At 33.4% G+C, this 21,626-nt stretch overlaps 1 protein-coding gene across 3 annotated transcripts in view; it reads right to left on the bottom strand.

Moving 5' to 3' along the window:
- Positions 1-1,869: 1,869 nt before the first annotated feature.
- Positions 1,870-21,626, bottom strand: part of SEMA3D (semaphorin 3D) — a 194,846-nt gene continuing 175,089 nt past the window's right edge. For all 3 annotated transcript variants that reach the window (XM_010344898.3, XM_074379343.1, XM_074379344.1), the window contains 5 exons: positions 21,517-21,558; positions 18,407-18,564; positions 16,399-16,463; positions 10,426-10,565; positions 1,870-3,628 (listed from right to left, as the gene is read on the bottom strand). In XM_010344898.3, coding sequence (XP_010343200.2) covers positions 3,203-3,628; positions 10,426-10,565; positions 16,399-16,463; positions 18,407-18,564; positions 21,517-21,558 — 831 coding nt within the window. In that variant the 3' untranslated portion in view covers positions 1,870-3,202. The remainder of the gene's footprint in view (positions 3,629-10,425; positions 10,566-16,398; positions 16,464-18,406; positions 18,565-21,516; positions 21,559-21,626) is intronic.

Genomic DNA, 21,626 nt, shown 5'->3' on the forward strand with positions numbered 1-21,626 from the left:
TTGAGTCTATAAAATTCAGCAGGAACAAAACATACTACGATATGAAGAACCAAAATATAAACCAAAAGCAAAATTCAATAGTAAGACTGTTTTGTAGCCAGCATATTGTAAAAGAGCATTGTTTTAGTCAATAGAATGATGAAACATTTGTAAATTGTAATTCTTCTACTACTCTAGTGGCTTTTGCAAATTACTAGATTTCTCTATGAATATTTTTCCATTTCTTAAATAATTTGGTTGGTTTCCAAAAGTGTTTATTCAACAATGTGGATGTAGTGTTTCAAGCTCTTTGGAAAAAAGGGCTCTACGTGAATTAATTAAACTATTCATTTCTAAACAAACTCTTAAAATTTACAATAAATTGAATGTAAATGAATGCAGACATGCAGGATTCTATTTAACGACATAAGTAGCTGAAATGAATTCAGAAAAGAACACACAAGGCAGTCAGAGACATATGTATGAGAGACAAGAAAAATATGAAACCTTGAGTAAACAGGCATTTTAAGGTCCCCTCCATACTCAGTTTCTTAGAAAGCATATTTGAAACCATTAACTATACTTTTCTTTTTCATTATTTTAAGGCAAATTTGGTAAAAAAAAGTCAGTGGTGGGAAAGTATATAGTGTGTTTGTGGATTTAATATATTCATATTCTTTCTATAATGTACTAGACAACTAAAAAGCTAAGAAAGAATTAAGCATAGTTTAGATATTCATTATCTTTATAAATACACATAAATATTTGCCCTCCATGTTGTTTTTTGTTGTGTGAAATTTTGTTTTACTAATAATACATTTAATATATTTTAGCTAATTATTATAAATTAAGAATATTGTATCCAAAGCAGCCAGAATATTATATGTGGTCATAAAATAAGTTTTCCAAATTTTGACTGAGTAACTAGGATTAGAAAGAAGTAATTTAAGAAAGGCTTGGACATTCGAATTTGGATGAAAATAAAATTTATTTTAATAAATCAGTCCTAACATTTGAGCGGCATGTAATTTTTCTAAAGTCGTTCATTATTTGATTATTACTGTTGGGACCCACAAATATTTGGAAGTTTTTTTTTTTTAATTAAAAATGTTCCCACTTAATAACTTTGAGCTTGCTATGAGTTCCTGGAACATTCTGTCCAAGCAAATCTATCATTACAAACACTTTTGTTATGCTATTAATTAGTAGTCTGATCATGCCACACTATTCTTTTGCATTACTTTTTAAATGAGTGATTTGTTCTGGTTCACTTTTATTAAAATTATTCCTTAGCTTTTCCTTATAATGAAACACCTACAAATATTCATCAGTAAAGGGACTATTAAACCTCTTATCAGTTTGACTAATTTGATATAGGTAAGCAATGCAAATAAATGTAAGAGAGAGCCAATAACCTCAACATAGAGCCACACATCTTGCATTAAGTTGCCCTCTAATCACACGGGGTTTCTCACAGACTTTTCTTTCAAGATATGTAGAATGCATGAGAAACGAGAAATGTCTGTTATTTAGTTTTCTGAAAAGCTGCCTTCCATGTGAGGAAGTGACTAATTTTTCATTTCACACTATAAAGGGCGTGAAAAAGGCAAAACAGAAGAAGGCTAAGGGTTCTGTGTTACAAGAAGGAAAGGTGAGTTCTGCTTAAACAGACAGGAAACACACTATATATATTCAGAGGGAAAGTCAAATTGAAAACATTTGAAAGTACTAACAAAATATGAAAGATGTTTATGTTAATATTACGAGGTTGGTTCTTTTTACATGTGGCAGGCTTATTTGTTAAATTACTAAAACAATAGTGCTACAATTACAACAGATTAACTCAGCAATGCGAACAGGTTGAGTGAAGAAAAGATGTCAAAGAGTTAATTTAACCCTTCCCGTTGTAAAAATTTTATACTCGTTCTGTTATTCGACAAATATATATCCCCACTCCCCAGCATTATCATTTTCTTAATTGTCTCTCTTTCTGTGTTATATATTGTTTTTTCCTGTTCCTTTTAATATAACCACAGAATCCAATATACAGGAGACAATAAAGGCAGTAAAAAGAAATAATATACAGAGTATGATAAATATTTTTAAAGAGAGAAAATATATACTGAAATATAATTGGTTATAAATAAAATGTCTACTCTTCCTATGATTCTGCAGAAAAATTTATTTTTCCTCAGACTTTTGCTAGCAATTTGTTATAATCTAGATTTTTTTTTAACAGATGAATTACAAATTGGCAGCTACTTATACTCTAGTGAAAAGAGCTCCATTACGTTTCTCTCACTTTATTTGTGATTGTTCTTCCTTTTCATGGGGATATGAGTTTTCTCCAAAGCCAGAATTTATGGCTTTTTCCTTTTGTCTTCTAACAAATCCCATATGCATGCCTTCCCCTTAGGATGCATTATACATCATGATGTTTCCCTTGTTTTATTTAAATATTTTTCCCATATCTTATTAAAATATTTATTAAGCATTCTGTCCCTGTGGAGCTTAGCATGTATTCTAGAAACACATAAATGAGCACCAACTTTTCTCTGTGAACTGTTACTCCTAACTAGTCAACAGAAATCCTGGGGGAAGCATGGATGCCCTTCAGTAAATCAATGTTCTAGGACCCTAAATTTAACCCTGTGGCCAGAAAGAAATAATGCAACTCTCCAAATTACTATACCATTCTCCAGGAGTGAACGGCTCACTGGGAAATTTCCTGTTGATAATGGGAGTTGTCTTAATTTGTGTCTGTCCTCTAATTCCCTACCACAAGATAGCTGGTTCTCAATAGGAATGATGTATCTGTTCATAAGAACATAGCACAACTGCATGGTAAATTCCATGCTTAATGGACATTTGAGGGAATAAAGCACCTTATTACAATATTAAATTTGGTGCTTGCTTAGCTCAATTATTTACATGACAATAAATTCCAAAACTCAAAACATAAAACATTTACAAATTTAAAGCCCCTATTTTTAGGATAATTCTTATACTTTGCAGGTGCAAGATTTGTCTTGGAAAACTGGTTCAAATGAATTTTTTTCTCTTTGTTATATTCACCACATATTGTCTTATTCAGATTATTGTATTGTGCCTTAGCAAAACTCCATGGGAAGCATTTATGAATTATTACAATATAAGGAATATACAAAACAGAAGACAGTGTTTTTGCAGGTAAAAAATTATTTTCTTTAAATTAAGTAGAAAACTATGTGGCCACAGCTCTAGGGAGCTCATCCAGGTCTCTGTGATGTCTTCGATTTCGTTTCTTCTTCATTTCCTGCATGTGCTTCCACTTTGGGCTCCCCTTGTTTCGCTGTCTCCGCTTCTCCCTGTGCCACATCTGTTCGCAGTACTGGTCGAGGCTGAAGTTTGGGCTGCTAAGGATTTGGATGTAGTCTTTGTATCTCAACCGTGACTCAGCCAATAGATCCTTGACCTGCCCCTCCTCATGCTCTGCCCTCTGGGTATTTTCCATCTGTTCATTCTCAATGACATTCAAAGTCAGCTTCACTATGGTGTGGATGAAAGTGTGCTCCTGTGCTTTGCAGTAATACATCCCAGAATCCTTCTTCTGCAAACTTCGAATCAGTAGCCCATATTCCGTTTTGATGATCCTTTCATCGGGTTTCAACTGCAGAATTGGAAAAATGTAGGTAATAAATTAAAAACAGAAAGCTAAGAGCAAATGAAAACAGGCCACATAGTTTTACTTAGATGATCTTAAAAGACATACTCACTGTCTCTCTGTCTCTGCATCAAGCACAATATTATCAGCCACAGTTAAAAAGGGTGAAAAAATTCAACTAAATAATAGCCCCCAAACTATATCCTGATTTTTTCAAATTTGTATGTTATTAAGTCTAACTTAGCAAAACTCCATGGGAAGCATTTATAAATTATATTTTTTCTTCCAGTATACAGATAGGAATTAAAAACTGTTAAAAGTCAAGAAAAACTGGAAACTATCAAGCGACCTTCTTAACAGAGATTTCAGATAGAAATTACTGTACCAAGATCATAAATTAGCACCTGAATTTTGTAGCAAGAAAGCAACACTTAAAATCATTAAATAGAAAATGAGCTTCACTATATGCTACTATCTATAGGGTAGAATAGAACAATAATTCCAAATGAAATTTACTGTTTTCCAGATATCACAAAATAAAGTATGTGAGTAGCATATGAAAGCTGTAAATGATGACTTCTTTAAAGTCAGACCCAAAGGTATGGGTATATGTCTTTTGGACGTTAGAGCTGTAATTGAGTAGGACCCTCGTCAGAAGGTTAGCAACATTGAAAGCTGAATTTCCCTCTTCACTGTCGATTGAATTTTGATACTGTATGTATATGTGATACTTTAGATTGTCATCTGTGGAAATACTTGCCATACCTCCGTGTACTATAACATAGTAATATGATTTCAAGTGTGAGAAAGCACAATGAACACAAAGCTCTTTTCCACTGAAATGTGATGTTCTCCAGCCACTGAAGCAATGTCACTAAAAGACGTCTACTTCGAACATTAAGTTTGGCTGGCCCATGATACGGTGTGAACAGTGAACCTATCTTCAGTAAAACTAGAGGCATGTTTACCGACAAAAGAGCCCTGCTTAATGTGGAGCATTGTTGAGTGGCTCAGCATTAAGTGGAATAACAACAACAACAACAAAGAAGTCTGGAAGATTTCCCAGTTTACACATCTGCCCCTGTATTGTAGACTTTTAGTTGACAGAAATCAAGGAGACATAAAGATGGCTAAATTAAATTTATTCACAGTGGGTGGATTGTACTCTGAATCTTTATGTGAAAAATATGTAGGAAAAAATCTTCCCAATTCTGGAAATATGAGAAAAGGAAAAGAAACATCTCTGGCTACCAGCCCAGTTAACTAACAAGTATATTGCAAGCCACCCTCTGTGCCAGAGAAGTGCAGCTGGCGGGGAACCATTTGAGGCCAAAGGCAGGTCACAGCTCAGATCCCTGGTTAATGAGGCTGAATGGTCTCCAGGCCTGCCTTTGCTCTGCACTGAATCCACACCATCAGAGTTTTGTTTGTTTGTTTCTCTTATGTTGCCCATTTGGTAAGCTGGATGTGGTATTCTTTTTCTTATGAATTTATTCTAAAAGCCCAGACATTTGGAAATGCTATTGTAATACAAACTAACTGAATTAATTTACATTCTCAGAAACCATGGGAGTCTCATGCCTAAGATAAATGTGAATTTGAATTGGGAGAGTTCTAAATGACCAATCTTAAACAGAAATGGCAATCTCAAATTTAATACAGTATAATTGTTCTTTTCCCTTTGATAAATTCACTGTAAAATTTTTGAGAAAATTTAATACACTTTAGTTCTCAAAATGCTAGCTTCATAACCTAACCTCTGGTCTCTATCTACTCTGTTTCCTAGGATGACTCATTTATCTTCCTCCATTGGTCTCCCATCTATCAAGTTGGTGGCGCAGCATATGGTGTATTTGGGGATTAAAAGCAAAGCTCTTTGAAGGTTAAAGGATGAAATATTATTAGCAACATTACACACTACTGCCATGCTGCTTGAGAGGTAATATTTTGAAGCCTTTATTACTGTAATTCTCTTAATAGAAAATGGCCTGAGGTTATTAGCATGACAATCAGAGTGGATATGTCCAGTTCTAGTTCATCTCTAGATTTCCTTTACATAACTGGTGCTCTTGCTCATGTTTAAACTGCATTTATTGTGGCTTTTAAAGATTGTCATAGCTCTGACTTTTTATTGTTATCTTTAATCTTCTGACAGGAAGAAATTATGACTTGATCTCACACATATTGTGCAACACTTCATCATTATTTTTGCCATTTTTGTATCCTGTTTATGTTGTTGTACTTTGAGGTCTGGCTCCCTTCCCCTCTTTCCCCTCTGGTTTCGTCCCCACAGGACTCAGGATTCCATAAATACCTGGTATTCCATTACCCAGTCATGATCTTTCAACTTTGTTTTCTTCCGTGGAATGCTGGATTTGTTCTTTGGTTTTTGACCTATAGATATCATACTTGATTTAATAAATTTTCAGCATTCTAGATCTAACTAATGTCTGTTAGATCATTTAACTAATTTTCTTCTTGCTAAAATTTTAATAATATGCTTTTAGTAAACTAGCAGCTCTAATGAAAGACATTTTGAATAGATATATTTACACAGAATTTTTGCAATTTAGATGTAAAAATTTGTGATCCAGAAACTAAGTAGGTAGATTAACATGTGCCTACTTTACATTCTCATTCTCTGTAATGCTTTCATTCTGTGCTGAAATAGGATGCATTATGCAGACTGTATCTTAACATGAAATGTCAGCACAGTCAATTTAGAAAATTCAGCTCCTTTACAAAGAGATAATGTAATCTGTGGCCATTGATTTAAACTCTTGGAATTTTCTCCACTCTAGAAGTGATAAGTAAAAACTACCCAACCTTACAAATCAAAACCACGTTTGAGCTGGGGTCGACTAACCATTTGCCTAATGTGAACAAGGATAATATATTTGGCATTATTAAATGTAGATCTTCAGTGAAGGGCAATTCATTTAACATGAGAAGAGTAACATGGAAGGGACAAAGGACATTTAGGTATTAAGCAGCAGGTAAAGGTCAGGGACTTTATCACTGATAATAGCAGTCTAATGGTAGTTCCTTTACAGATAATTCATATGTCAGTTCTTTCATAGTAAAAGCATTGCACGTGCCTTGGGAGAGAGCAGGGCTTCAAAAATATCCCCTTTCTCAAACAAACAAAATACTACTAGAGAAAAATTAGAATTAAAAAATAAAGAAAGCTCCTTGGATGAGAAAACAAATGTCTGCAAAATTGTTGCAAAAATTTCTCTGTATTTGAAAAATACACTGGAAAGATTTCTTATTTAATTTGGAAGAAAGGAAAAGGAACTGGAATGGAATCATTTGTATACATGCTTTTAAATTTCTCAGAGTTTACTTACATGACACTGTATATTATCCATTTATTAATATATCCCAAAACCTATAATTAATACTTTTAAGCAAACATTAGAAAAAGGAAAACTTACTAAAAAGGATGCTGGAGCAATGAGCTCATTATTTTAAAAAAATCAAATGTACACTTAAATAACTTCTAGATTACTTTAATATCTTTGGTTACATGTAAGTATAATAGGTAAAGTGTAAATGTAAAAAAAAATAATAAGATAACTAGAACAAATATATAATTCCTGTCTCATTGGGAAAGGAGTCTTTGCGCATAACAGGTGAGAAATCACAGAGCCATAAATCAATAGATTTGCCTATATAAATATAAAATTTGTAGAAAAGAAACTGTCAGAAACAGAAATGTAAAATAATGTGTAATATATATATATTAAATTATTAATACCTACAATCTGTAAAGAACTTCTAATTATTTTTAAATAAATATGGCATTATAAAGTAAGCAATGACAGAAAAGACAATTCACCAAATTCAACTGAAGCCAGCAACCAAGAAACATAAGAAGGTAAGTTCACATCCACTAATATTCAAAGAACTACATATTAATGCAATAATTTTTTCATATTGAGCTGGTAAAGATTTTTAAAAATTGTGATACATAATTTTGCCTCAGCGGTTCATAACACACATTATTACAGTGATTTTATGTGAAATTAGCAATATGCAGTTGTTTATCAAAATCTATAAAGATAAAAAATGGTTTTAAGTTATTATTTTACTTCTAAGATTTTTCCCTAAGAAAATAGGTAGACAAGTAGAGAAAGACTCAGATATAAACAAAGTTCATTACTTTTTTTTTTTTTTTTTTTTTTTTTTTAAGCAGGAACATGAACTAGTGAAAGAACACCTGGAATACCTATGGGTAACTATGGCATCAGGGTGGTATGTGTGGGAGACAGAAAAACATGGTGTTGACGTTAAAGGAAAATGGAAAATGCTCACAGTACAATGGCTAGTGAGGGAAAAAGCTATAACAGACATCAAAATATTACTTATGCTTATCTACACTTAGTGGCCTCATAGTTATTTTATGTGTTACTGTAATGTTAAAATTGTTCATGATGAAAAGAACAAAAATAAAATAAGCTGTACAAGTGGAAAAATTCAAATATTTGAAGATGTTTTAAAAATATTATTAAAATGCCAGAGAAAATATGGTACAGTCTCCTTTACTTATTCAGATCCCAGAGTTCAACAGAAGCCTGGGGACTGCCAATTGACTCGGTAGTCACAGCGCAAACATCATCAATTTTAACAACAGCTTTATAAGACAGTCAGCAGATAACTGACTCATGACCTCTCTTACAGCACCCAACTGTGAAACAGCTCAGTAAGGAAATGTTCTCCTCCTGGCAGAGAATAACCTGGTGACAGCCTCTGTGCCACAGGAGATTATGGTCCCTCCTGTAGGCTGTTTTTGAGTGGAGGAAAGATTCCAAACTGTGACCTTATGGGTAAGAAGCAGAAGGGATCCTGCTGGGAAAAATGTTTCAAGCATAATCTGGATATTGCCATGTTCCTCAGCTCAGGAAGCAGTATTGCATGTCCTGAACAATGTGAAACTGTCTATTTATAAAGATAAATGAAAATACCAGTTGAAATATTACAGCTAAGATACTTTTAAGTAAAATTCAATAAATATTTCTGCTCCATTGAAATTCATGGAGCATGGTACCATCATGAATATATAATATACTGTTAAAAGGTAAATTAAAGTAATGCACAAAATTTTCAAGAAAAGTTAAGATGTGAATGCAAACCACAAGCAAATGTTATTATCTATAGCTGAGAGATGAACTCAAGCAGAGGACCACATATCTTTAAAAATCAGATTAAATTTTCTGATTTAATAACTTAGGAAAAATGTTATTTATTAAAGAATTACATTTAATTGAAAAGCAATTACCCAACTTTATTCACTATAAAATTAAAAATATTGGTTTGTGACACTTAAGATTAAAATACTGTAATTTAACAAAAAAATCTAGATGTTAGAAATTTTTAATATAATTCTTTATTTCTTGGATAGCAAGTAAATGTCTTATATTTTGAAATTAATCGCCTATATCAAATAATATTTCAATACATATTGGTAAAAATGGGACCCTTAAAATAAATATTAGTGTAAATATGAATCTGCCATAATCTTAGGACTTATAGAAGTCAGGAATTATAAGGAATCCACTTTTATTGGAGAAATTTGACTTAATAAGGCATGAAATTATTTCTTTATTTCTCTATTAAGTATGTATGTAAAAAGTTAACATTTATAAAAAGTTATTCTTGTATTGGTTAGATGAAAATAATATTAAATTCTTCATATATGAGTGGAACTATATCTTTAATCAATTTCTTAAGATAAAATTTGATTTTTTTACTTGAAGATTTCTTAACCTCAGAAGCACTGATGTTTGGGGTGAGACAGTTCTTTATTGTAAGGGACTGTGCATTGTAGGATTCATTCTTAGAATCATCTCTGACCTCTACGCAGCACACACCAGGAGCAACCGTTCAGCCCCCCACCCACCCAGCTGTGAGGTTAAAAAATGTCTCCAGACATTGCCTAACGTCAGCACTCTGGAAACAAAATTATCTGAGGTTGACATCCACTCTTGTGTACTAATGTTTTACTTAATTCCATTACTATTTTAGATGTTTATAGACTTGCCAATAAGGCTGATATTTTAGACAATTTTAATCCACATGTAAAATATCCTCACTATTAGGGTATCTGTAATTTTATATGCATAATTTACAGTTGTGAGAGCCTCCTTTTTGAAATTCTACATTCTCATATGTAGAATTTAGTTTTCTCACTTAATGTTATAGTAACTTTTAAATTTATTTTGTTCACAGAAAACTAGGAGCTCAGGAACATTACCAAAGGTTTAAGGACCATGTTTCAACTCAAGATATGTAATTCTGAATCCTGTGTGTTCATTCCATTATTCATTACAGTGTCCTTAGTTTAACATGTCTGGATACTTATCTAATTTGCTTATATAATTTGATAAACATAGATATTTCTGTTTTAATACAACCTCAACATGTTTCATCTCATGATCTGAATTGAACACAATGTGAACTAAAATTTAGTCACTGTTCTACTGTGGGGAAAAAATACGGTGTTCTTGTTATTAGTCAGAGATTTGTTTCTAAATATAGGCAATCCATGAAATATGGAATTTGAAAAAAGATGTAAATTTCTTTAGAAAATTTAGTCTCCTTTTAAATATATTTTATGAATACATTTGTGTGAAAGCGGCCTATTCTTATCTCAGAGTTATTGTTACCTTTGGTGTTAGTGAGCAAAAACTGCTTTTTAAATCAAATAATGATGAGAGCAGCACATAGCACTAAAAGTTAAACGTCTCTCAATTGCACATTATTTCTCTCAAGGTGAGTATTCTTTGATGACAACAGCTTACCTCCTCTCGATGCTCATCTCCTGACCGCTGGATATACCACTTAATTGTTGCTTGTTGGGATTTAGGTATACATTCCAGAAAGGTTGAGTTAAATTCAATGCCGAAAATCACCTTTTCATCAGCAGTTTCACGACTAATGCCTGGAAAGCAAACATGGACTAAGAGGTTAACCTTGACCTGATTTTAAAAGCAATGGGAAAACAGACTGATTCAGAACAGATGCCATGGGGAAAGAATCATATACATTATTAAAGAGAAAGGAAATTGATGATGGTATAATATTGTTACCTGAGATAAATATTACTCAATAAATTGATTTTTAAATTTTTATCCCTGTATTGTCATTTTTATTATTTCATCAATATATCAGCTATTTGCACTTGATTTTTAAAAAATAATATTCATAATATCTAACTCTATACACTGAGATTTCTTCCTTTGAGCTGAATAAACCTTTTGCATCTTTTAGTGCTTTAACACTTTTTTGTTAGTACAAAATAGAAACAATTCTGTAGGTGGTTCATGAGGAGCAGTTTGCTTTACTTTTAAAGGTCATTTCTATCAATCATGAATTGGTAGAAATTTCTAATTAGCCACAGAGCTGATCAGATAACAAAATTTTGATACCAGAAAAGTAAGTATAATGATCTACACTTTTGATAAAATTCTGCAATGATGATTATAAGCCAGATGCATTAATACTCAAAATCTGGGTCTTATCTGTATTAATCTACCATTTAAATTTTTTTTTTTTATGCAGAGGGATTTTTTTAGCCTGATACACATACGCTGTGAGATAGTTAAGGGGATGCTTAAACAGTGTCTCAGACACCTTCTTCTTGTAAATCAATGCACCATCTGAAATAAATTCCATCTAGAGTAGATAAAGACTGTGTCCCATGTGTGATCTAAGAGCTCTGGATCAAATTTGATCAAATAAAAAATGACAGCTGCTCAGCCTGGCCCAAATATTCACTATTTCATCATATATTCAGATATCTTAATTTTCAGATGGGCTTACTTAGCACTATAGACATCAGCTAGAATAAGGCTTAAGGGACCAAGTGAATCCTAAAGCTGAACATACAAATTATTAGCAAATGGCATAAATGCACATATATTAAACAGTTAGGCTTCTTTTCAAGAAACTTATTTTGAACTTTTATTTGTGTTTTACCAGCAAGGATTAAGTCAAGCATGCTGACACCATCATGAATTAACCTCATCTAACCTTCAAAATGTGTAGATTCCATTTAAAACCTGTAGTCTATCAACTATCTCCACCAGTTCAACAGATTATATCTATCTGTGATTTTCAGTGAATAAATTCCTAATGCACAGAAAGATCACGGGTGCCAATCATGGAAAAGAAAGACATACACTATCTTATAATAACAGATACCATTTTCCTGAGAAAGGGATTTTGTCAACAAAGTAGGGGAGATGCAAGTTGATTCCTGGGTCATGGGGCAAGGGCTCAGGAGAAATGGAATTAGACTGACTTAACCAAAGAATTGGTCAATTTAGTAAAAGATAAATTGGTGAAATTAACTGGAAAAAAATAGCTCATTATCTGAACTATTTTTTCAAATTAGTAAAAATAATGTCTATGACATCTCTACATCAGTTTCAATGAAAATGAAAATGAATTTATTGTTACCTCCATTCTGAATTGTGTTTTCTACTTTAAAAATTTTTATACTGTATATAGAAGTATGCATATTATACACACACACACACACACACACACACACACACACACACACACACACACAGGTTAAATGTCCTTAATTCAAAAATCTGGAATTCAAAATGCTCCATAATCCAAAACATTTTCAGCATGAACCTTAACCACAGTGGAAAATTCTACTCCTGACCTCACATGATGGGTTGCAGTCAAAATGTAGGGCCACAAATACAGTTTATGTGTGAATAAGGTAAGAAAATGATTGCTTATTGGTAGCATATAAATTCAGAGTTAGGAATGATGGTGATACCTTAAAATTACTGATTGTCCGCATGAGTGACTGAGAAAATAACACTGTTACTTTCTTATGGTACATGGTACACAAACTTTGTTTCATGCACAATATTATTAAAAATACTATACAAAATTACCTGAAGGCTATGTGTATAAGGTGTACATGAAACATAAATAAATTTTGTGTTCAGATCTGGGTCTCATCCCAAGATATTTTATTATGTATATACAAATATACCAAAATCTGATAAAATGTGAAATCCAAAAACCTCCTGCTCCCAGTCATTTCAGATAAGATATATTCAACTTGTTTGATTCTACCATGACCTATTTTTTAAATGTGCAAAAGTTATATACAATATTGTTTTGAAATAGTTAAAATACCTTCTTATGACATGTAAGATAATTTTGGAGTACTTTTTTCTTCCAGATAAGCAATCAAAAAATGTTTTCGTAGTAAAATGCCTAGAATACCTCTTTATAATAAATATATAGCTGTCATTGAAGTGTCAAATTGATCTCTTTAATGTTGTTAAACTATTTTTCTGCGTGTATTGCTGATTTTATGTCATTGATAATCATGCAGTTTCACAGCTTTTGACAATTAAAGTAATAAAATAAGGAAGAAAAAAAGCATATTTGCCAATTATTCAAGACTTGACTTCCTAATAAAGTGCAGGGTACATTTATGGTGGATTAGAAACAAGTCATTTAATTTGTAAATATCTTCACAATCTCTACTCCAACTCCCACAACTGATTCTTTGTCTCTAGCCTCTCATATTCCAATCAATTTTCTATACAGGTATTAGTTACTTCTATTTTAAAATCAACTTTTCTGAGCAATATGAAAAAGCTACTAGCACCTATAAAGTAAACATAAACTTAATAGAATCACATAGAGACCGTCACAAACTTAACTGAACCTATGTGATTTCTTTCTGATTTTAATTATTGTTAATTCATCTACTTTATAAAATCTAACTTTCTCCTGAAGGCATGGCTCAAATACTATCCATCTGAATATCCCTCCATTTACTGTCTATTACACAGTGGTTATCGTGTGCCTAACACACTAACATCATTTTAAATGCTGGGATAATATGACAGGACGAATATGAAATTCACTGCCCTCCAGAAACTTACATTCTAGTTACATAGACAAAGTAATCAAGTAAATGAATAAAGAAGGAATATCTGCTGCAAAACAATAAAGGAGATTAGAAAATACCAAGGGCAAAAAAAAGTATTTTAGATAGGATGATCAGGAAAGGTCTCTCTGAAGAATCGACGTTCAAGCATAGGATTAATTGATGTAAAGATGGAGCTATGTAAACATCTGAAAAACGAGTTCCTCAGATACAGAGGACATCGAATGCAAACATACAAAAGACAGCAACCCCATTGGTGCTTTTGAAAAAGAGAAAGCTACTAAGTGAATCTAGCAACAGTGATGTGAAGGAGGGTCAGAGAATATACTAGAGATCAGGTCAAAAATCATCTTACGTGCCACAGTAAAAGCATTTGACTTTTTCACCAATTGTTCTAAGAAGATACTGAAGAATGTTGAGTAAGGGAATGCCATGCTGTGGCTGAAGTTTTTAAAAAGATGACTCTGGCTAGTAAGTGGGGTGTACTACTAAGTGGGGTACATATGGGAGTGGCGCAAGTGTGGAGGCAGAGAGACCAGTGAAGCAGCTACTGGAGAGCTACTATGGCTTCAGTTAGGCTGGCATCTGTGGAGGTGATGAGAAGTAGGAGAGCTTGGCCATGAGCCAGAAGGGCTTACTGCGAGGTTGGTGATAGGATGTGAAAGAAAGAAAATCCTATAAAGGTGACTCCTAGCTGCTTTTTGACATAAGTAGCTGGGTGAATGGTGTGCAATTTATTAATACAGGAAAGTCTTCAGAACAAATAGGTCTTGAAGAAGATAACAAAAATTCTTTCTCAGACATAAGTTTGAGATGCTAATTAGGCCTTCAAGTGGAGCTCTTTAGTAGGCATACAAGCGTCCGTGTCTAGCACATAAGGGTGAGTTCAGAACTGGACTATAAATTTGGGAGTGAAATACCCTCTGATGATGTTGAAATAGACAGTACTAGGGAGCGAGTAGACAGAGAATGGGAAAGGGACTTTGGACACTCCAGTATTTAAAAGGTGGGATAAAAAGGAAAGCTAAGAATATTCAGAAGACACAGTCTGCAAAGTAAGAGGTAAACCAGAAGGTTATGGTACAAGGGCACATAGGTGTGCTGGGGCATCATTTCTCTGAAAACAACAAAACAACGAGAAACCTGATTTGTATTGTTTGCTGATTTTGCTGGTGTAAATACTTGCACCAAGTCTGATTCAAGCTTTCAGTGGTTTAAAATCAGCTCACAAAATTTCAAAATTGTAAGCGACCAACTTATATGAGGCCACATCAACTGTCCCCAGCACACGAATGCATGGAAGTCAAAAGAGTTTCAAACAAAAGGGAGTTAGAAATTAAGCGATAATGAGAACTGAAAATTGGACCTTGGATTTGGCAAGGAGGAAATTGCCAGTGACCTTGACAAAAATGGATTGGATAGTGTAATGATGATGATTATTAGAAAAGACTGTGTGCAGTGGGTTATGGCATGAATAGGATATGATAAAGTGAAGGCAAAAATTGTGAGTGCCTTAGGCAGCAACTACATTTTCTATCACTTTCTTTATAACATCATTTGACATAGCATTTATTTTACTTGTTTTTGTATTTATTGCCTGCTGTCTCCCCTAACACACTCTTGAATATAAGTATCATGAATGCACAGATTTCTTTGTTGTTTCCTTTGTTGTTCACTGCTGTATCCTCAATACCTATAGTCATGCCTGATAAATTTCACATGTATATATGTAGAGAATTTCATGTGTATCACACAGTAATGATTTCTAACTAAAACAATGGACATTGCAGTGAAACACCTGCACATTAGAACAAGAAGCCAAGCACACTAATCTGGACCAAGACTTATTTTTCAGAAGAATGAAGTTATAAGTTAAAAATAATTATTTTGTTTTTAAATCAAGAAAACACTACCAGACCACCAGTTATAGATTATGAAATCTGGGTTATATACATCATTGGTGGGGTGGTTAGTAACAGTGTTACATATTTGCTCTTCTTCTACCAGTTTGTATGTGTGTACGTGTGTGTGTGTGTGTGCATATATTTTCTATCTTAAAACAGAGACTGAGAGTGGAGAGTAACTAAAGCTCTGGAATATATACTTTATAGATTTGTTTTTCTGTTTTCAGGCTAACTCACTAGACCTCCTCTCTAGTCTCCCACACTGCCCTTCTTCAGACTTTCAAGATCTTCTATTCCATGATAATTTTTTTTTCTAAACAATACAGCCTCTTGGTGATCTCTCTTTCACTAAACTCCCCTATCACTAATTGTGCCTTATGATATTTCCCCAAAGAATCATAAGCTCTCTAAGGAATTTCTTAGTTACATAGTATACCCAGGACAATTACATGCACAGGAAGTCACTTAATAAATATTTATTGATTAAATGAATATATAATTTGATAGATGAATATAAATAAAGTATAGGTTACCTAAAATCTTAATTCTAATAAGACCTAAACTTTTACTGGACTTCTGGGAGGTCTCTTTGAGTGACTCTAAATGTCCAAATGTTTTCTCTTATATCCTGTTTTATCTCTAATAGCCGTTTTCAAACTTTACAAGGATGGATAAGGTAGTAAAAAAGAAACAAAAGCTACAGTTTAGGAATTTTAAAAGACATATGAAACAAATAATGATATAACAAAGGATTATTCAATTAGGCACATAGACAGGCTGATTTATAAAATTTCCTGTTGCTCTTCCAGAACATGTGCATTATACAAAATAGAGATTTTCCTATATAATAGATGGCTTAACTCATATAATAAAAAGGCACACAAAGAGTGGACTTAACATTTTAAATGGGAGAAAAAGCATATCAAACCTGTACTTACTGTCTTCGATGTCCCAGCACTGGGTGATGGGGTCACCATATTTTACATCTTGGCGTCTAGCTCTCCTACAGAAAGGGGATTAAACTGATTAAAACTTCAAACAGGATTACCATTATATAGAAAGGCTACATCTAATACTAATAACAGTGGCAGGACTGTGCTTGTCTTCTAGCTCAACTTAAATGCAAGTCAATATTCCAATCGATCTAACATTAATTCACAATAACTCCTGGTAATGGGATCTTAATAGAATAAATCCTGCTTAGACAATGAGATGACCTGAATTTTATTTAATTATGCTTATTTTCTTTTTATCTGATTTTTCACAAAATTTTCAACAAAAAAGGTTAAAGAAAAATAGAATCTAGGTTTTATATCAGTAAAATGGGGAAATCTACTCTCTTTTAAGTCAGTCGCTGGGAAAATAATAATATATAAAAGAACTCAGTCAGTGGATAGGAATTTACACACAAATACAAAACACCTTGTCATGTAAAGATTCATTATTGCATAGATTTAATTAAGCAACAAACTAAATACTGTAACTTGAAATCGAATTACAAGTTCAATATGGTATAAAAGACTACCTGTTATTTCTATCTGCTGATGTGTAGCTCAAATTGTTTTTCTGGTGGTTATGATGATAATAATAAACAATGGCTTTTGCATTACGTCACATATATTCCTTAAAAGAAATTAGTAACTATTTTATTTAAAACACAAAAATCCCTGCTGCATATCACTCTTACAGCATATTTTCATTTGCTTTGGCTACTTTATTTTGCCACTTCACAGATCAAAAAAGTACCAATAAACCTTTTGTGATATCTAGGATGTTCCTTGAGGGTAATGCTGAACAGATGACAAGATACATCCATTGTACACATCTTTTTGGCTCACATGACATTATGTTAGGTAAGGGAAAACATCACAGTGGCATGTCTGAAAGATCAGAGATACAGTCTTGGGAAATGCAAGAAGAAAAAATTATGATGGTATAAGGTACATAAGGTCAAGAATGTTTTTAAATCTTTGCTTCTTAAGGAACAGGGTCAATTCATCAAACTGAAGGTTCATTACCAACTAATGAGCATTCTTGTTTTTCTGCTTCCAGGAAAGCATTCCCCAAAGACTCACTATAATGAGCATATTCTTAGGCAAAAACTGTAACAAAATGTGAGTGACTTTTAACTTTTGATTTCTAATAATCATGCGTGCCCATTTTAATTTAATTCCAGGATTTCAGGAAATACAAAATGCTTTCTAATTTTAAGTTATATTTGCTGTTGAACTATACATTCAATCTGTAATTTCCTAGAATTTAGAATTAGAGAAATCAATAACATTTCAAAAAGAAAAAAAGTGTACACGTGGTAATGAGACTAACATGTGCCTTTTAGTTAGTTTAAAAAAAAGACCTAAAAATAAATTTGCTTACATTTCATCTAGAGGAAAATATACTCTGAATACTTTAGAAAATAATGTTACTATAATTGACATTGAAAACTCATTAACATAATATATTTAGCTAGCGTGAGGCATTTCAATGGGCATTCAGATTGTTTCCAGTTATTTCACTATAAACATAGTGCTGAAATAAATATTCTTGAACATGTAACTTTGTGGTACTTTTGCACATGTGTGTATAGAATAAATTCCTAGCTTGGAATTGTTGGCTCAAAATACCATTATTTCTAAGAGCACATAAAGCAATGAACTACAAAAAGCAAGGAAACTGTATGTTATTTACTTATATGGGTGGCAGAAATTGACCAAGTTATAATTATGAGTATTTTTAGAATATTGTAATATTCTAAAATATTACAATAGTATTAGAATACAGTAGTATTAGAATATTGAAATAAAAAATATTTTGATTTCAATATTCCTTCCATAGGCCATGTTTCTATATATTTTCTCTTTAACTTAAACCACAAGACAAGGCATTAATGTGAGACACTCATCTTGTAAAAAGGAAGGTTTTATATTAACTAAATGTGCCTCTCACCTTTTAGAAGTAGGAGCATACCGAGAGCATGCATTTCCATCCCAGGCACAGTAGGGGTCTCTGGCAAGACAACAGTCTGTGCAAGCTTTCCCATAAGTGTCGCATCTGTGCAAGGAGAGCTGAACAAATCCATCTCGGGAACCAATGTACAATTGTTGCTGCAAATTGGGCAAAACAAATGAATTAGAAGCATCTTTCAGACTAGTCTTAAGAATTTCCTTTTCTTGAATATCACATAATACTTCTAAATCTGTTTCCCTGGATGTCCTGCCCAATGGAAACACTTGTACCGAAACATAATGAGGAGTAAAATAAGTCAATCATTTCTATCCTTGGATAGTGGTTTGAAGATTTTGATGCTGAAACGGACAGCATTCTACAAGCTTGGCAGTAATTTCAGAAGGTCAAAAACCAGCTGCTAGACAGGAATTAAGATGTCAAATTCTTTCTCAATACTAGAAAATGTACTTTGAGAGATTATGTCAAGCACAGATGCTATAGGCAAAGCTCACAGTCTTCCCAAGACTTGCCATGGCTCCTTATATAAGAGATGACAGAAAGTAAATTTATAAAGCATTCCCATGATTTCAATCAACCATTTCATTTGTTAATGAAGTACAGATCCTTGAAAGAACATGGGTTACAAATGGTAGAGAAAGTATTTGTTATCACTCTGAAGAAAGTATTAAACAGGCTTGAGGAATGCCGTATCACAAATGAAAGGCTGCGTGATACTGAAAAACCCAGCAAGTAAAATCACATTTTCAACATAAGTCCCGAAAGAAATGCATTATTTCCCTCATACAATCTTTTGAGTATCTGTGGTACTGGTGGTGGAGGGGAAGGGGTGATACAAGTGAATATGCCACAATCTGTGCCTTAAAAGAACTTATGGTCAACCCTACTAGACCATTTCAAGCATTAGAGGAGGGAAATCCACATTAGAAATAGATACTGGCGTAAGTAACATAGTACTCAACTTACAGAAATATGTCTTAAACTTCTAGCACCCATTAAACTGTCAGTTAAGACTTCCTAGTTGCTAAATGCAGTGAAGACTATTTAGTATTTGTTTTACTGAAATTTTCTATACTCTTTGACACTAATGACTATATGTTCCTTGAAATTCTCTTCACTTTCTCTGCTCCCTCTTTATTTTTGTAAGACATTTGCCTCCTTTGTGATTTTTTTTTTTCGAATTAAATGTTGGGTTTCCCTCTTTTCGATTCTTATGTATTTACCTTTTATATGGTAAAAAAGACTTCAAGATATCTTGAAAACAACATAAATATGAACATAATAACCCCTTTAAATCTATTCCTCCTGCCCCACCTTGGAGAGCAGCACCTCATTCACCAAGTCACCCAAGACAGAAATCTGGGAGTTTTCGTTGAATCTTCTTTGTCTCACATTCAATCTGTCATCACTTCATTTCCATTCTCTCACGCAGAATTTTCTAATCTATTTCCTCCCCGACCTCTACCACCACTGCCTTTGTTTCAGTCCTTATCACTTCTTTCCTGGATTACTTGTAAGTGTCCTAACTATTTCTGCTGGCTTCAATTTTGTTTTCCAGCAACCCCCACCTCTACCCCAGAACCTAATCTATCTTACACACTGCCACACCAGACTGATCTTTCTAAAAACAAAATTTTACTATAATACCCTCCTCCTTAATTATTTTTTAAAGCCAGGATCTCACTATGTTGCCCAGACTGGACTTGGGCTCCAGGGCTCAAGGTATCTTCCCATCCCAGGCTCCTGAGTAGCTGGACTACAGGTGAGCATCACCCAGGCTCCCAAGGGTTTTCATTGTTTTTAAGATACGTTGCTAAACTTCTTAGGAGGATATATAAAGATGTGCCTAATCTTCTTCTCCAGAGTCTTCATTTCTAGCCTTCTTCCTCATTGAACACATATGATCTGTGCTCTTATTGTACACAAACTTACTAGAATATGCTATGATCTCTCATTCTTCACTTTTGCAAAGATTCTCCCCTTTTGGTTGGCATATGTGTCTCCATTCTATTCCCCTTTTAATATCTCTGGTTAACTACACCACCCTTCATGATTCAAGTTGTATGTCTCTTCTTTCAGTCATCTTTCCCTGTTCCTTCTGGATCCCTTTAGGCTACTTTCTCATCTCTGTCTCTCTAGTATATACTCCTATTATTACTCTGTAGTGTTAGCATCTTTCTTTACTGTGAGCTTTTGGAGGTTAACGGTGAGCCATGTCATTCATTCATTTATGTACCTTTTAAACACAGTAGTAGGCCTTCACGAAATAAGTGATAAGTGAATGAACACATAAATGAAAAAGACCTGAGGGAGAAAACTATTTAGATTATTTCCTTAAAAAAATTACTCTCTCATAGGAGCTGTAATGATGAAGACAATTTTGCCACATCTTGATGTTGAACATATCATATGGCTTTTTTAATCTTGGGGGTGCAAATAGAAATGATAATGCAGTCTGAATCTCCTGAATCAATTGTGATTTGGAATATCATATTAGAGTTATGAAATCATGATAAACATTATTACCGCTATTATAGTTACCATTTACTTTACACTTACGTGCCTGCCCTCTGTTTAGAACGTTGCATGCAGCATCCTCTTTAAACTCTCAACAAACTTTGGAGGTGGATTTTGTTTTTCTAACTTTACTGTTGAGGAAATTGATTCTGAGAGTTCGACATTATGCGGTATGTCGAAGGTTGGCTGTTGGGCTGTTTGCCACCACAGTTCATATTCTAACTCCCTACATTCCCAGATTAAAGACCCTTTGTAATGGTTAGGGTTGATAATCTACATGAATGTCTAACGGGCTTGGTAGAATAGCATTCTCATGAGACTAGGAAAGTAAGTTCAATTTTTAGGATTCAAAGGAAGGGGAGAATGCATCGTTCAGTTAATGAAATTTGGCTCCATTTCTCCCAAGGCAAGGCTGAAACTATGGTTTCTAATTAATTACAAGAGAAACAAATAACGTTTTACATTTCTTAAAATTATCTTCCAATTTCCATGGAAATAAACTTTCTCCAAAAAAACTTTGATTCAAGCAGCCCATTGCTTTTATGGTTAACTTTCACACAAAAATTTGAAAGTACCTGCTTCAGAGACAATTCCATGTTCAAGATGGCCAATGGGTGCTGAAAATAGAAGTCAAATGTCAGTAAAGATGATCATTAACAGGTTTTTATACTAAACAGTATGCTTT

The sequence above is a fragment of the Saimiri boliviensis genome, chromosome 10, assembly GCF_048565385.1.
Source record: "Saimiri boliviensis isolate mSaiBol1 chromosome 10, mSaiBol1.pri, whole genome shotgun sequence".
Taxonomy (NCBI): Eukaryota; Metazoa; Chordata; class Mammalia; order Primates; family Cebidae; genus Saimiri; species Saimiri boliviensis.